At 44.3% G+C, this 17108-nt stretch overlaps 1 protein-coding gene across 4 annotated transcripts in view; it reads right to left on the bottom strand.

The window, feature by feature from the left end:
- LOC140389291 (palmitoyltransferase ZDHHC5-B-like) overlaps positions 1 to 15653 on the bottom strand; it is a 95326-nt gene extending 79673 nt beyond the window's left edge. For 3 of the 4 annotated variants that reach the window (XM_072473470.1, XM_072473472.1, XM_072473471.1), the window contains exon 1: positions 15523 to 15653. In XM_072473470.1, the coding sequence (XP_072329571.1) occupies positions 15523 to 15626 (104 nt within the window). In that variant the 5' untranslated portion in view covers positions 15627 to 15653. The remainder of the gene's footprint in view (positions 1 to 15522) is intronic. The other variant, XM_072473473.1, reaches the window with a different exon arrangement.
- Positions 15654 to 17108: the final 1455 nt, after the last annotated feature.

The raw sequence follows: 17108 nt of genomic DNA, 5'->3' as shown, positions 1-17108 counted from the left end.
CAACGAGTCCATAAAAATGAGCGTGGCCAGTACCTTCTCAGCCCTGGGAGGAGAAGGATGACTTGAAGGCAAAGGCAGTCAGCTTAACGCATCCACATTGGCGATCAAGGTACCTGGACGATACTCAAATGAGTATTCATATGCAGCAAGCAGGGGGCCCAATGCTATATCCTGGTGGTGGCGATGAGTGGAATCGCTTTGTTTTCTTTGAAAAGACCAGCAGCGGTTTGTGGTCCGTGATATGATGGTGAACCATCGACCATACACACACTGATGGAATTTCTTCATGGCGAAGACACCTGCCAGACCCTCTTTCTCAATTATCACATAATTACCCTCGGCCACAGCCAGTGTCCAGGAGGCGAAAGCAATAGCCTCTCCCTGCCATCTTCTATGCGGTGTGATAAAATGGTGGCAATGCTGTATGACGCGTTACACATGGCTATCAGTTGTTTAGCGGCATCATAATGTGTTAACAAGCCTGAGGAAATCAATTGTTTTTTTTAAACCTATGTGAAAGCTTCTTCCTGTTCTCTTTTCCACGCCCATTCTTGGTTCTTTTTTAAGAGGTGTAAGGAGGTTAACATTGCCGTGAGGCCGGGGATGAGGGTTCTGTATTAGGTCAGCAGTTCCAGGAAAGACCGCAACTCCGTGGTGTTTTCAGGTGGAGTAGTTTGCTGAATTGACCATACTTTCTCCACAACTGGGTGTAAACCATCACTTGTAACCCTGATGCACCCTACTTCCCTCGGGTGGAACACGCGGTTTTGTCTCCTCAGGCAAACGCCCGTCTCTGAGAAACGATGGAGGGCCTCGTCCAAATTACTTGAATGTTCCTGTTCAGTCGCCCTGTGACTAACACGTTGTCCAGATGCACTGCGACTGGCAGCAAAGCTCTCAATATGTTTTCCATTACCCTCTGGAAAATGAGACAGGCTGACGACACTTCAAAGGGTATTCTGGTGTACTTGTATAGGCCTCTATGGGTGTTATGGCGCATATCAAGCTTCATAAATGAGTGTCCGGCCAGTAGCATCAGGTGGCAATCTGGGAGGATCAACTTATCAACTTATAGTCCCCACGCAGCCTGACTATCCTATCTGGTTTGAGCACTGGGGCCACCAATGCTGGCCAATCAGCAAGACATACGATTTAATGATTCTAAGGCCTTTGAGCCAGCTTCGTTCTGCCTCAATACTCGCTGACAAAGCTTAAGGGACCGAACAAACCAGTCTGGATGGAAGACCTCAGGGTATTTCCCTTCATATAGGCCTCTGGATCCCATTTGGAAATTTTTTTGCCAGCCCAGGCTATGTAGAACCATTGTGAGACCTCATCTGGAGCATCGTGCAGTTTTAGTCTCTTTAAGGACGGATATACTTGCCACAGAGGGAGTACAACAGAAGTTCACCAATTTAATATTATACATCAGATATCTCAATTTAATTGTTATTCCAATGCCCCATGACCCTATTAACCATCTGACATCTAACACTAGTTCACCTAGAAATTGCTTTAGGCCCTGATTATCTCAAGTTAGCTTTAAGCATTCTTATGGAGATGAGATTGCTCCGAACATCAAAGCAGCATTTGATAGAGGAGCCTTAACAAAATTGAGGTCAGTGGATTCGCGGGGAAACTCTTCATTGATTCGAGTCATAGCTGGGATAAGTGACGTGGGTTGTAGTTGTTGGAGGTCAATCATTTCAACCCCAGGATATTGGTGCAGGAGTTGCTCAGGCTAATCTCCAAGGCCCAATCATCTACAGCTGCTTAATCAATGACCTTCCTCAATCATATGGGCAGAGGTGGGGATGATCGCTGATGATTGTAATGTACCATTTGCAACTTTTAAATACTGAAGCAATCTGTGCCTCTTGCAATGAGGATTACCTGGATAATATTCGGGCTTCGGTTGATATATGGCAAGTGACATTGGCTCCACCAACATGCCAGACAATGACCACCTTCCAACGAGAGAAAATCTAACCTTCTGGCCTTGAAATTCAACAGACTTACTACTGCTGAATCCTTCACCATCAACATCCTGGGAGTCACCATTGAGCAAAAACTTAACTGGACCAGACACATAAATATTGTGGCTGCAAGAGCAGATCAGAGACTGTGAATTCTATGGCAAATAACTCACCTTCTGACTTCCCAAAGCCTGCTCGTGTCTACAAGGCACGTCAGGAGTGTAATGGAATATCTCCAATTGCCTGAATGACCTCAACACCACTCAAGAAGCTCAAAACCATCCAGGAGCAAGCAGCAGCCTTGATTGGCACCCCATACACCACCTTAAACATTCACTCCTCTACCAATGGTGCACAATGGCTAAACAGTGTACTATCTATAAGATATGCTGCAGTAACTCAACAAACCACATTTAGCACCTTCCAAATGACAACTATCATTTAAGATGAACAAGGATGGCAGGCAGATGAGGACACAACCACTTGCAATTTTTCCTCCAAACAAAGCATCATTCTGACTTGGAACTGTATCATTGTTCCTTCACTGTCACTGGATGAAAATCCTGGAACTCCCTCGCTAATAGCACTGTGGATGCACCTACAGCAGGTGGATTGCAGTGGTTCAAGAATCAGGCTCACCACCACTTCCTTGAGGGCGATTAGAAATGGGCAATAAATGCTGGACCTGCCAACAATTCTCACAAACCACGAATGAATAAAAAATAATACACTCTCAGTACAGTAAACATTGGTGTCAGTATGCCGTTAGTGCTTGCCTGAAATTGAGCTTCAGGTCATGTTTACATTATTAGGGATGCTGTTTGCACCTATTTCTCACTTTAAGTAGATGGATGTCATGCTACTTGGTTTGATGGCAGCAGCTCCAAGGTAAATCCTGTTGAAGCAGGAAGCTAGGAGGATGTGGATTGGAATGACCCAGCTGTTGTGCCACTTGTTGCAATGTATGGGGGCCTAAAACAGGTATCTGGCCTTTACATACATAAGTCACCTAATGCCATTTTTAGGTGGTGGGCAGAGATGCCTAAAAAAATACCTGATTGAAAATCCGATCGGATATCTTTCATGGATCGTTAGAATTTTAGATAATGACCCCCAAAAACTGGATTTAATTCTGCCCATTGTGTATTATTCCTTGTGTCTGCTAAAGCTCGTAGTCTTACAGTTGAGGTAGATGCGTTATTGTGTGAGTTCATTCTCTCTCCAGCGCTTATACTATATGTTACATCTGAACTGTCTGTCGTGTCCTGCTCACCAGCTGCCGTTCCTGTGAATAGTGCCCCTGACTTCCTGTCTGTCCATTATATACATCTCTGGTCCTCCCTCTAGTGGTTACTTAGCTGTAGTGTCTTTACATTAACCCCTTGTGCATATACAGTGATGCATATCACTACATCCCCCTTTTTTCATTTTACATATTTTCTGTACTTTGTTAAAGAAAATTGTACAAAACAGATAGATAAATGATGATATGTACAAGTTGTGATGATTTTGATGATTATACAAACCAATTAATCTTTATGAGTCCAATCTTCATTAAAAAATTAATGAGTCCAACTTTATGAATTTATTCGGTTGAGTTTTTTTTACTTCTTCTGTTGTTGACGTGGTGATGTTGATATTGTAATTTCTTTGTGAATGTCGTCAGTGTTCTTGTGTTTAAGTAACCAACAAGTCATCACGAGGTGTTCGAGTGGTCGAACCACTGATGTTGACTGATGTGGACTTTTTTCTGTGCTTGTGGTATCAATTTAGTGTGTCATCTGCCTTGAAAGCTGGTGTGCATGTTTGTTCTGGAGCAAATGTGAATTTGTGAGATTCGTTGTCATGCCATGGTATGTTTGTACTCTTGTCATTGTTTTGGAGTGTGCTGTTGCATTGTCCGTCATGTGCAGAGTTGTACCATGTTGTACAGGTCGTTGTTTCATTGTTGTTGTTTCTGTAATTTCTGTCTTTGTTGTTTTCGTTGTTCTTGTTGTTGTTTTTGTCGTGCTTGTTGTTTCTGTTTTCGTTGTTGTGCTTGTTGTTGCTGTTGTTGTCTTTGTTCTGCTTCTTTGTTGTTATTTTTGTTGTTGTTCTTGTAGTTTTTGTTGTTGCTCTTGTTGTGCTTCTTGTTGTTTTTGTTGTTGCTGTTGTTGTTCTTCTTTCTGTTGTGCTTCTTGTGGTTTTTGTTGTTCTTGTTGTGCTCAATGACTGTTCTGCCTGGATAATTTAAGTAATTCTCAAAGTTATTGGTGTCAGTGTCCTTTGTGGTATCTGATATTTCATTGAGCGTTTCCTCTTGAGGATTGTGAGAATGATCTGGTGTTGTATTGATCTTGGTGACATCAGTCCTTTGTGGTTGATTTGATTCCTCTTTGCTTCCTTGATGCTCCTCTTCTGGAGTCATTCCTGGTTGATCTGCTTTATCTTCGATCTCTTGGTGCTCCTCTTCTGGAGTCAACATCGTCAAGATTTCAATTTCTTGTAAGTTGTCAAGAGTAGATGAGGTTTTAATTGATGTGGTCTCACTAGACTCATGAGTGGTTGTGTTTTGATTGTCAAGTTCTTTTGTACAGACGAGCTGAGATCTGTCAGTCTCGCTGTGATCTTGTGTATCTTGTCTGGGAATTGTGATTTCTTCGTCACTTGTCTAACATACAGTGGGTAGACTTACATTGTCTTCTTGTTGATTATGTGCGCTGGGTAGACTTTCATAGTCTTTTTCTTGTTCACGTGAGCTTGGTAGACTTTCATAGTCTGCTTTTGGTTGCTCAGATAAGGTGGTTAGATCTTCATGGTCTTGTTCATGCATGGATTTTCCTATGGAGGCTTTAGTTACTTCCATTTTAGAGTCTATCAACGAGCTCTCTGTGAAGGCTTGCATTGCTCTCTCTGTGGAGTTTTCCACCGTTCTCTGTGTGGAGTCGTGCAGTGTTCTCTCTGTGGAGTCGATCTGTGCTCTCTCAACGGAGTCGGTCAGTACTCGCAGTGTGGCGTCGTTTTCTTCTTGTGTATTTGACAGGTTGCTGTCATCCAATATATCGACGATCTGCCATTGCATCATGGTATTGGGTTCATGTGCCATGAGTAGAGTCGTGTTGAGCGTTTCAACCGTGTCGCTGATGCTTTTATGATCGTATCCAAACAACTCAGCCATGTCTGAGTAGTAGTCTTCAATATACCAGTCATCTTTATTTGTTTCGGATTTGCTATTGTGCTCTTCATGTTCAATGAACAAATCATCTTCTTTGGTTTTGAATTTGTCATTGTGCTCTTCACTTCGGGTGGTGCAAACTGCTTGTTCCAGGGTGCTGCGAAAGTTATTTTCAACTGCTAGTAGAAGATCAGGCAATGTTGTGCCTTTTGAGGTTCAAATTTTTGGTGTTGTGCAGCTTGTGCATGCGCAGAACGATCTGCGTCCAAACCGCCTTTTTTCAATTGCGCATGCTGTGGTTTCCTGCGCATGCACAGACCAAGATTTGTGTCTTTTATTCCCCGGGCAGTTTAAAATGTGTTCAGACGCCATTTTAACTGCTTTAGGCCCATGGAGAAGAACTTTTTCGGTGTCCTTTCTTGGTAAAGACTTAATGTTATTTTTTTCTTGTGATCTGCACTTTTCAATCGCGATTTCCAGCATTAAACCTTTCTGTCCTGATAATGATTATTTGAGTTTCACATCACTCATCCCCTGTGCAATTTGGTCTCCGAGCATTGAATGTCTTAAAGCAGCATTGTTACTGGTGTTACAGTGATCTTCAAATTTTTTGAGTATTACTTCTAATTTGGTGTTGTCTTCACCTTTCAAGTAATTAAAGCATTTATAGATTTCTCGAGCTTCATGTCCTGCTCGTAGCAGTGCTATTTTCATTTCTTCTGAGGCCATGCTCAAATCATTAGCTACGATATATAGTTCAAACATTTGTTTAAAAGATTTCCATCTGTGACTTAAATTGCCGGTTGTTTTCAGCTGTGGTAGAGTTCCAACGAGTTTCATTGAGTCAGCGAAGTCTCCCCACGTCGAATGTCCGGTACGAGTTTTCTTCTGTTTTCAATCTTTCTTTGTCTGCATCTTGTGTAATTTTCTAGTAAGCGTTCTGAATCCTCCTGGTACCATGTATTATTCCTTGTGTCTGAATAAAGCTCGTAGTCTTACAGTTGAAGTAGATATATTGTGTGAGTGTGTTGTCTCTCCAGCGCTTATACTATATGTTACATCTGAGCTGTCTGTGTCCTGCTCACCAGCTGCCGTTCCTGTGAAGAGTCCCCCCCGACTTCCTGTCTGTCCATTATATACATCTCTGGTGCTCCATCTAGTGGTTACTTAGTTGTAGTGTCTTTACATTAACTCCTTGTGGAGATACAGTGATGCATATCACTACACATTGTATGTCGCATTTCTATCCCAATCACAGAGCAGCAGGGCACATCAGGAGAGAGAGGAGAATTTAAAAACATTTCAGGGACACCAATAGTGCCAGAGCAACAGAGCCAGAGCAAGGCAATTTCAATCAGGGTAAGTAAAACATTAATTTAAATAATAAGAATACAAGCACAACTAAAGGCATGGTGGACACCTGTGTAATCCATGGCAACCATACCTGCAGCAAATGTCTGTAGCTTGAGCAACTTTGTCGCAGAGTTAATGAGCTGAGTCTATGTTCTGGACACTGCGATGCATCAGGGAGGGGGAAAGGTACCTATACACTTAGATCCAGGAGTTCGCCATACCCATTAGGCTAAGGTCTTCTGATTTGGTCCATGGTCAAGGAAAGTAGGGTGCGACTGTGAGTTCCAGCAGAGATGGGGATCGAGAAGGCAGAAGTGAAAGAGCCTCAGCATTTACAGTTGTCCATGCAAAATTGGCATTGGGTAAATAAGATTAGAGAGTTGATTGTGTGGCTCAAAGATTGGTATGGGAGAAAATAGTTTCAATTCATGGGGAACTGGCATCAAGTACTGGGGGAAAAGGGAGCTGTACCATTGGCAGGTCTTCAGCTGAATAATGTTCTGCCAAGTCATATAACTAGGGCAGTAGAGAGGGCAAGGCAATAGCACAGGAGAGGGATATAGGTATTGATAATGAAAGTGTAACAAGAAAGATAGAGAGCGGGATTCTCCTCCCGCTGCACCAGTTGTCTGGTGCGGTGCACCCCCGCCGGCAGCGGGAGTCTCCGTCCCGCCAGCTGACCAATGGGGTTTCCCGTTATGGGCAGTCCCACACCCCCGGAAGTGGGTGCGCTGCCGACTCAATGGAGGATCCTGCCAGCGGAGAATCCAGCCCAGAGTCTATAAACTTAACAGTGCATCAACAAATAAAGCCAGAGCTCACAAGATTGATAAAAAGACAGAATTGAAGGTTCTGTAACTGCACTCGTAACAAAATAGATGAATTAATAGCATAAATAGAAATAAATATGTATGACCTGATAGTCATTTCAGAGATGTGGTTGCAAGGTGACCTATATATTCAAGGTTATTTGACATTTTGGAAGGACAGGAAGCTAGGAAAAGATGGTGAGGTAGCTTTGTTAATTAAGGATGACGTTAGTGTGGTAGTGTGAGGTTATTCATGAAGACGTCACCTGCAATTGTATAAGGTTAGTGAGGCCACACCTGGAGTATTGTGTTTTGTTTTGGTCTCCTTACCTGAGAAAGGATGTATTGGCGCTGGAGGGTGTGCAGAGGAGATTCACTACGTTAATCCCAGAGTTGAGGGGGTTGGATTACGAGGAGAGGTTGAGTAGACTGGGACTGTACTCGCTGGAATTTAGAAGGATGCGGGGGGGATCTTATAGAAACATACAAAATTATGAAGGAAATAGATAGGATAGATGCGGGCAGGTTGTTTCCACTGGCAGGTGAAAGCAGAACTAGGGAGCATAGCCTCAAAATAAGGGGAAGTAGATTTAGGACTGAGCTTAGGAGGAACTTCTTCACCCAAAGGGTTGTGAATCTATGGAATTCCTTGCCCAGTGAAGCAGTTGAGGCTCCTTCATTGAATGTTTTTAAGATAAAGATAGATAGTTTTTTGAAGAATAAAGGGATTAAGGGTTATGGTGTTCGGGCCGAAAATGGAGCTGAGTCCACAAAAGATCAGCGATGATCTCATTGAAAGGCGGAGCAGGCTCGAGGGGCCTACCCCTAGTTCTTATGTTCTTATGTTTACTTACTTACTTTTCTGGTGTGAAATGACCTTAGTTTAGAAGATCAAAATGTCGAATCAGTTTGAGTAGAGATAAGAAATAACAAAGGCAAGAAGTCATTTGTGGCAGTAGTTTATAGGTCTCCCAACAGCATATACACCAGGAAGAAGAATAGACAAAGAAATAATAGAGGCTCATTTGAGGGGGTTTTAAGAAAGGCCTGCAATAGTCAAATGTGATTATAATCTTGATATAGATTAGCTGAATCAGGTTGGCAAAGGTTATCTAGAAGATGAGTTCATAGAGTGTATTCAAGACAATTTCTTAGAGCAATATGTTATCTTGCCAACCAAGGAGTAGTCTATTTATGGCCTAATAAAGTAAACTCCATAGTCTCAGGTGACCATAGGCTGTTTTCCCCTTTGAGGGGGGAAGCTGACTGATGGTGATTTAACTTGAGGATCACCACACCAAGGGGCAAGGTTAAGAAGGCAGGGCCTTCATGAATAGCCTCAGACAGTAAATTGAACCTGTGCTGTTGGGCTCATTCTGCATCACGAACCAGTTGTCCAGCTAACTGAGCTAAACCGGCACCCTTTTGGCCTGATAATTAATTAATTAATTATTAGTTAATTACTTTATGGTAAAAAAGGAGCCTTGAGGCTAGGGTTTTTCAAAGTGTGGGTCGGGTGGGTTCAGGGCAGGTGTCGGGAGGGTTGTAGAGCACTTGGTCACAGCATCCCTGCGGTGGTCATGTGAGAAGTGCCCAAAGGCTGCTACCGGCATATTAAGAATGGTGGTCACTTCTGCCTTTTAACTAAGAAGGAAATTAGGCTGTGTGCAGTCTTCTGGCAGCAGTGAACAGGTCAGGCATCCTGCACATACACTTGACGTCAAGTGCCCTATATGTATATGCTTTTGGCACTAAATCACGGGGGAGAGCTTCTTCCATTTCCTAGCTGCTGGCAAGCAAGGCAAGAGAACTGCGAAGATGAATCATTTTCTTACAAATAAGAGACACGAATAGGCAATGTATCCACTAGCCAGGATCTCACAACTGAATCTGTTGGCGAGAGCTGCACAGGAGAGTCCAGAGCAGGACAAAGCAGTGCTAATGTTAGCTCTGTGCCGAGCTCCAGGGCCCCTAGTTAACAGCCTACAAAGAAAAAATTGAACTTGGGAACAACTTAGTTTAAAGAAGATTTCTTGAAGTTTGGTTTTGCCAATTGTGCCAATGCAAATAAGGATGCAAAACAGGGATATACACATAAAGAAGTACTGGCAAATGAGGGAAATTTCAGATTTTGAAAGAGAAGTGGTAGGTGAAAAATTTCTTTTGAGGTTGAGAACCCAGAGTCAGCAATTAACTTACAGCTGACTCCAAATGAAAATACTACGCTGCTGTACCTGTCCTGTGGTAACACATTAAAAACACGCCAAAATCCCATGAGGCTGTCAGCATTCTGGAGTAGCATTCCCAGGAGTATCCAGTGCTGACTAAAACAAGCATTTTGTTCTTTCATGACAACCTACATATGGGAGATTGGATTTTCACAAAGATGAAGACGTTACAAAGGAACTGGCTGAAGGCTGCACCTGATTTACACCTTATCCTCTCCTCTTGTGAACTTGATTGGAGTGAGACCGTGAGGACCAAACAGGCTCCCCTTTCGCATTAAAGGTAGGTGAAGTAGCGTGTGTCGCAAAGGTTGGACGGTGTGCATCTCAAAGGTCAGGCGACGTGTGTCAAGTAGGTCAGCCGGTGTGGGTCCAGAAGGTCAGCTTGTTGGCAAAAGTGGGGCCTGGGAAAAAAAGTTTGAAAACACTGCCTAGGAAAGGTGATAATAACATGACAGAATTTCATATTTGGTTTGAGGATGAGATGTATGGGTCTAAGATTAATGTCTTAAACTTAAATAAAAATTACGATGACAAACACCACACTATTACTAAGGAGGATGTAGCAGGACATTTAGAAAATCATAATACAAGTAGGTAGAGTCAACATAGTTTTTTGAAAGGGAAATTGTGTTTGACTAACTGATTAAAGTTCTTTGAGGATGTAACAAGCAAGGTGCATAAAGGTGAACCTGTAGATGTGGTGCACTTAGATTTCCAAAAGGCATTGTGTAAGCTGTTAAATCAAAGTTACTTCACAAAATAAGAGCTCATGGTGTAGGCAGTAACATATTAGCATGAATAGTGGACTGGTTAACAAAAGGAAGCAGAGAGTAGGGATAAATGGGTAATTTTTGGATTGACAAGCTGTAACTAGTGGGGTGCCGCAGAGATCAGTGCCAGGGCCTCAAGTATTTATGATCTAAGTCAATGACTTGGATAAAGGGGCTGAATGTACAGTTGCTAAATTGGCTGATGACACATAAAATAGGTAGGAAAACTGAAAAGCAGTATATTGTTTCAATTAGGAGAGGTTGTAGAATACTGTGGTACAGAGGGATCTGGTTGTCCAGGCACAAGAGTCACAAAAAGTTAGTATTCAGATACAGCAGATTAAGAAATCACATGGAACATTTGAGCTTATTGCATAGGGAATTGAGTCGAAATCGAATGTAAAAATAGGGAAGTGTTGCTGCAGTTACACAGGGCCTTAGTGAGACCACATTTGGAGTACTGTGTACAGTTTTGGTCTCCTTACTTAAGAAAGGATGGAATAGCTTAGAAGTTGTTCAGGGGTTGTTCATGCAACTGATTTGGGGATGAAGTGTTAACTTACAAGAAAAAGTTGGTCAGATTGGACCTGTAAGTGGTTAGCACTGAGGTCTCATGGTGCCGAGGGCCCAGGTTTGATCCCGGCTCTGGGTCACTGTCCGTGTGGAGTTTGCACATTCTCCCTGTGTTTGCGTGGGTTTCACCCCCACAACTCAAAGATGTACAAAGTAGGTAGATTGAACATGCTAAATTGCCCCTTAATTGGAAAAATTGAAATGGGCACTCTAAATTAAAAAAAAAAGATTGGACCTGTATCCACTGGAGTTTAGAATAATGACAGCTAATCTTGATAAAACACATGGGGCGGGATTCTCCGACCCCCTGCTGGGTCGGAGAATCGCCGGGGGTGTGTGGGGGTGTGTGGCGTGTATTCCGCCCTGCCGCTCCGACGCCGGCTGCCAAATTCTCCGGCGCCGGTTTTTTGGCGGGGGTGGGGATCACGTTGCGCCGGCTGGGGGCCGTTGGCAGTGGCCCCACCCCGGCGATTCTCCAGGCCCCGACGAGCCGAGCGGCCGCCTGTTTTTGGCCAGTCCCGCCGGCGTGAAATACAAAGGTCCAGACCGGCGGGACCTGGCTCTGAGGGTGGCCTGCGGATGCCTCGGGGTGGCGCGGGGGCCCCATGGTGGCCTGGCCCGCGATCGGGGCCCACCGATCTGCAGGCGGGCCTGTGCCTTGGGGGCACTCTTTCCCTCCATGCCGGTCTCTGTACAGCTCCGCCATGGCCGGTGCGGAGAAGAAACCCCCTGCGCATGTGCAGGGATCATGCCAGCGGTTCTGCGCATGCGTCAACTTGCGCCGGCCAGCGGAGGCTCTGCGCCGCCGGTTGGTGCGGCGCCAACCACTCCAGCGCTGGCCTAGCCCCCAGAAGTGCGGAGGATTCTGCAACTTCCGGGCTGCCCGATGCCGGAGTGGTTCACGCCGCTCATTGGCGCCGGTGCGGCCCGCCCGCCGGCTGGGGGAGAATCCCGGCCATAGAGATGGATTCTCCGTCAGTCGGATCCCCCGCTTCGCCTGCAGCGCACTCACGCCCGCGGATTTCCTGAAGGTGTATGGGTGCTCACAATGGGAAACCCCATTTGTCGGCTGCCGGGACAGAGGATCCCGCTGCCGGAGGTGGCGCACCGCACCAGAAAATGGGTGCAGCGGGACAGAGAATCCATCCTAAGGGCAATTGACAGGGTGGATGCTGAGAGGATTGTTCCTCTTGTGGGGGAATCTGGAACGAGGGGATACAGATTGAAGATTAAGGGTCTCATAGATACATAGAAGATAGGAGCAGGAGGAGGCCTTTGGGCCCTTCGAGCCTGCTCCTCCATTCATCACGATCATGGCTGATCATTCAACTCAATTGCCTAATCCTGCTTTCTCCCCATAGCCTTTTATCCCATTCTCCTCTGTAGCCACCTGAGTTGGCCACTTCCCGACTTAAAATGGAGAACCGCAAAGGCTGAAGGGAAATTCAGCCAACACAGGCAAAGACTAGCAAATACAGAAATCATGTGTATTGGAACCTGTAAGGAACCAGACAGCACTGAAACCAGCAGCCATCTGCATAGTAATACAGCAGCCATCTGCATAGTAATGAGCGATTCCAAGGCACAATCGCAACAGTTAAGGTGAATAACGCCAAGCCAGACTCCTTGGCGCCAGCAGGAGCCAAGACAAAGGAAGGCCAACGAACATTTAGGGACCGCCCAACGATCAGGGAACAATTCCAGCATTGGAGAAATCGATCCAAGTGATCGGAACGCAGTCCAATCACTTGGAACCAGGTACGGGGTCCGCCCAAAGGGGCGGGAAGCCCCTGGGGACTATAAAGTAAAGCCCCCAAGTTCAAATCGTTCTTCTTTGGCAGGGTCATTCAGCAACTTGAACCAACCCTTGACAGTGACCTGTCTTGTTGCCTCCAAGCAAGTAAGTCTGAAGTGAACGCTCGCTGTGAGATAGGCGCTCCTAGCTACCAGCCCATACAAGCTTTTGAATCCTGCAGACTCAAGACCTGAACGAAAGGCCATTTGTTCCCCTGACCTGTTGGGCCAGTCCGAAGCTAAGTATAGGCCTGTTAGTTATAGAAATATCCTAGAAAGTAGAGTTTATGCATGAGTAGCGATTTACTGTGTATAATAAATGTGTTTTGATTTGAATCTTACTAATTGGTGTGTTGAGTTATTGATCATTACTTGAACTTGAACCTCGTGGCGGTATCATAAGGATACCTGGCGACTCTAGAGCAAAGGTTATAAAACAGAGCCAATTGAACCAACCAAAAGTTAGCAACACCTCAAGTGCTATATCTAGCCGCCTCTTGAATATATTAAAAGTTTTAGCATCAACTACTTCCTGTGGTAATGAATTCCACAGGCTCACCACTCTTTGTGTGAAGAAATGTCTCCTTATATCCGAAATGGTTTACCCTGAATCCTCAAACTGTGACCCCTAGTTCTGGACACACCCATCATTGGTAACATCTTCCCTGCACCTACCCTGTCTCGTCCTGTTAGAATTTTATGTCTCTATGAGATTCCCCCTCATTCTTCTGAACTCCAGCGAGAACAATCCCAACCTAGTTAATCTCTCCTCATATGACAGTCCAGCCATCCCTGGAATCAGTCTGGTAAACCTTCGCTGCACTTCCTCGAGAGCAAGAACATCCTTCCTCAGAGAAGGAGATCAAAACTGCACACAATACTCCAGGTGTGGCCTCACCAATTCCCTGTACAATTGCAGCAACACATCCCTGCTTCTGTACTCGAAACCTCTCGCAATGAAGGCCAACATACCATTAGCCTTCTTTACCGCCTGCTGCACCTGCATGCTTACTTTCAGCGACTGGCGCACAAGGACACCCAAGTCCCGCTGCACACCCCTCTCCCAATTTATAACCATTCAGGTAGTAATCTGCTTTCCTGTTTTTGCTTCCAAAGTGAATAACCTCACACTTATCCAAATTATACTGCATCTGCCATTGATTTGCCCACTCGCCCAACCTGTCCAGATCATGCTGTAGGATCCCTGCATCCTCGTCACAATTCATCCTCCCGCCTAACTTGGTATCATCTGCAAACTTTGAGATGTTACATTTTGTTCCCTCATCCAAATCATTAATATATATTGTGAATAGCTGGAGTCCCAGCACCGATCCCTGTGGTACCCCACTAGTTGCTGCCTGCCAATTTGAAAAGGACCCATTAATCTGTACTCTTTGTTTCCTCTCTGCCAGCCAGTTTTCTATCCACCTCAATACATTTCCCCCAATCTCATGTGCTTTAATTTTGCACAATAATCTCTTATGCGGGACTTTGTCAAACGCCTTTTGAAAGTCCAAGTGTACCACATCAACTGGCTCACCCTTGTCAACTGTACTGGTTACATCTTCAAAGAATTCCGACAGTTTTGTTAAACATGATTTTCCCTTCATAAATCCATGCTGACCCTGGCTGATCCTGCCACTGTTTTCTAAATGTTCTGCTATAAAGTCCTTGCTAATGGATTCAAGCATTTTCCCCACTATCGATGTTGGGCTTATTGGTCTATAATTCCCTACTTTCTCTCTACCCCCTTTTTGAATATCGGAGTGTCATGAGCCACCCTCCAATCTGCAGGGACAGTTCCAGAGTCTATAGAATCCTGGAAGATGACCACCAATGCACCCACTATTTCCAGAGCCACCTCCTTAAGCACTTTGGAAGCCAGATTCTCAGGCCCTGGGGATTTATCCGCCTTCAATCCCATCAGTTTTCCTTGCACCATTTCTCTACTATCCTATTTAGGACTGAGATGAGGAGAATTCTTTCCCCTCAGAGTGTTGTTTGTCTGTGGAATTTTCTTCGGCAGAGAGCAACGAAGATTGGTCATTGATTATATTCAAGGCTGAGTAAGGGTTGGTTTAGGTCATTGGGCTAGACAGCTGGTTTGTGATGCAGAACAAGGCCAGCAGCGCAGGTTCAATTCCCGTACCAGCTTACCCGCACAGGTGCCGGAATGTGGCGACGAGGGGCTTTTCACAGTAACTTCATACTTGTGACAATAAAAGGTTATTATTACTGGATTTATCTTTGATCAACAAGGGAATCAAGGGTTATGTGGGCCAGACAGGAAAATGGAGAGTTCAATCCGATCAGGCATGATATTGAATGGAGCAGCAGGCTCTAATGGCCTACTCCTGTTCCTAATTCTTGCATTCTTGTAACACCGAATTAGGGGCCATTGTCTCAGGGTAAAGAGCCAACCATTTAAGACTGAGATGAGAAGGAATTTCTTCACTCAAGGGTTTGTGAATCTTTGACGTTCTCTACCTATGAGGGCTGTGAATGCTCAGTTGATGAATATATTCAAAACTAAGATTAATAGGCTTTTGGATCGGATGGAAATCAAAGGATATGGGGATATGGCTGGGAAGCATATTCAATGTAGAAGATCAGCCATGATCATATTGAATGGTGGATTAAGCTTGAGGGGCAATCTGGGCGACTCCAGTTCCTTGTTCGTTATATCTTTTCTTAGTAGCCTCGAAAATGCTTCAAAGCTCAGATTGACTAATAAATTCTGTTATTTCGATTGTTTTAAGATCAAGATTTTGGGGATTAGTTAACAACTAACAATGAACTTTAAAGGCATTTCATGATTAATTAAAACCACTTGGTACAATTATCTTTGCATATAGAAGTTCTTACGGGAAAGTGAAAAACAAGCTGCTTCCTCCCAGGATCATACATGTGGTAAAACACACCATCAGGCTCTTGTAGCAGGAGCTTCTCCACCATTGTTCTTCATCCATTTTCCATTACTAATAAATACACTGGTTTTGAGGCCATGGATTGGTAGGAAAGCTGTTTCTGTTCTTCCCCAACATATGCACAGTTAAATAGAATGCACAGTGATTCATGCAGCACGCCAAAACTGCATCACAATCACCATTACCAAAGAGATCATCACAAACATTATCACTGCAGTGGTGTGTCATAATAATTCATTGTCAAGGAAATGTCACAGCGCCTCATTTTCATTGAGACCTAATACTCAGTTCATTACAGTCAACCATAACCACTTAAATGCAGAAAATGACAGAAAGATGCTTCACAGAGGAGGGAATGGAAGTAACCAGAGAAGTAATCTCAATCACCATTACTGCTGAGGTATGTGGATTAAAGATTGAGTCTCCGAGCCCTGGCGGTTCAACCAAAATGTGGAGCTTTAGTTTGAAGATATTAACACTGCAGTGTCTCGGATTTGTCTTGTACCAGCAGTAACGCGAATTTGACAATACGTAATAGAGTGTGATATGCCCAGCAACAGGTAGAAATCTGCCTTGCAACAGCAGTAGCTGTCATAATATACACCAGTATATCATGGTGCAGACACACACTGATGGACACACAGTGGGACCAATCAACACACACAACACCGCAGCCAATCACCAGTTAGAGCACACGCACTATAAAGACAGGAGGCATCAGAGTTCCCGCTCATTCGAGCTGCAGCTAGATAGTACGACAGAGCTCACAGCCTGCAGCACAGACATTCACCATGTGCTGAGTACATCGACTGGTTAGGACAAGGCAAAGGTCTTTAGTTAAAGCTAGTATCGTGTTAACCCACAGTGAGAGTATGTTAAACAGTTAATGATTCAATAAAATAATGTTGCACTATTTCAAGTGTTGGTGACCTGTATGTGTTCCACGGATCCAGAGCGCCCAACACAACAGTAGCCATCCTACAAAAGGCCGGCTGAGATGAGTCTTTCCCAGAAATCAGATTAACAGATAGGATCAGGTGTGAATCTTCTATTCATAGAAACAAATCAGCTGGATTATTGGGAGATCAATGAGGTACAAACATGTGAATGTCTAGGGACTGTCTTGGAATTTGATAGGGGCAGACAACCAAATGCACAAAAGGCAGCATCAAAATGGAAGAAAGATATAATGGCCTTGACCCTCGGAAGCAAGGAAGGGAGTTGGGAAGAGTTACAGAACAAAGAGATCTAGGAATACAGGTTCATAGCTCCTTGAAGGTGGAGTCGCAGGTGGATAGCGTAGTGAAGAAGGCATTCAGCATGCTAGGTTTTATTGGTCAGAATATTGAATACAGGAGTTGGAACATCTTGTTGAAGTTGTACAAGACATTGGGAAGACCACACATGGAATACTGTGTTCAGTTCTGATCACCCTATTTTAAAAAAAAATAAATATTTTTGTTAAAGATTTTTAACACAATTTTTCTCCCTTACAAACAATAACACCCCCCCTCGCAACAAAAC

The sequence above is a fragment of the Scyliorhinus torazame genome, chromosome 14 (genome assembly GCF_047496885.1).
Source record: "Scyliorhinus torazame isolate Kashiwa2021f chromosome 14, sScyTor2.1, whole genome shotgun sequence".
Classification (NCBI taxonomy): domain Eukaryota; kingdom Metazoa; phylum Chordata; class Chondrichthyes; order Carcharhiniformes; family Scyliorhinidae; genus Scyliorhinus; species Scyliorhinus torazame.
Note: the sequence above shows the minus strand (reverse complement) of the source record. Positions and strands in the feature narration are given on the sequence as shown.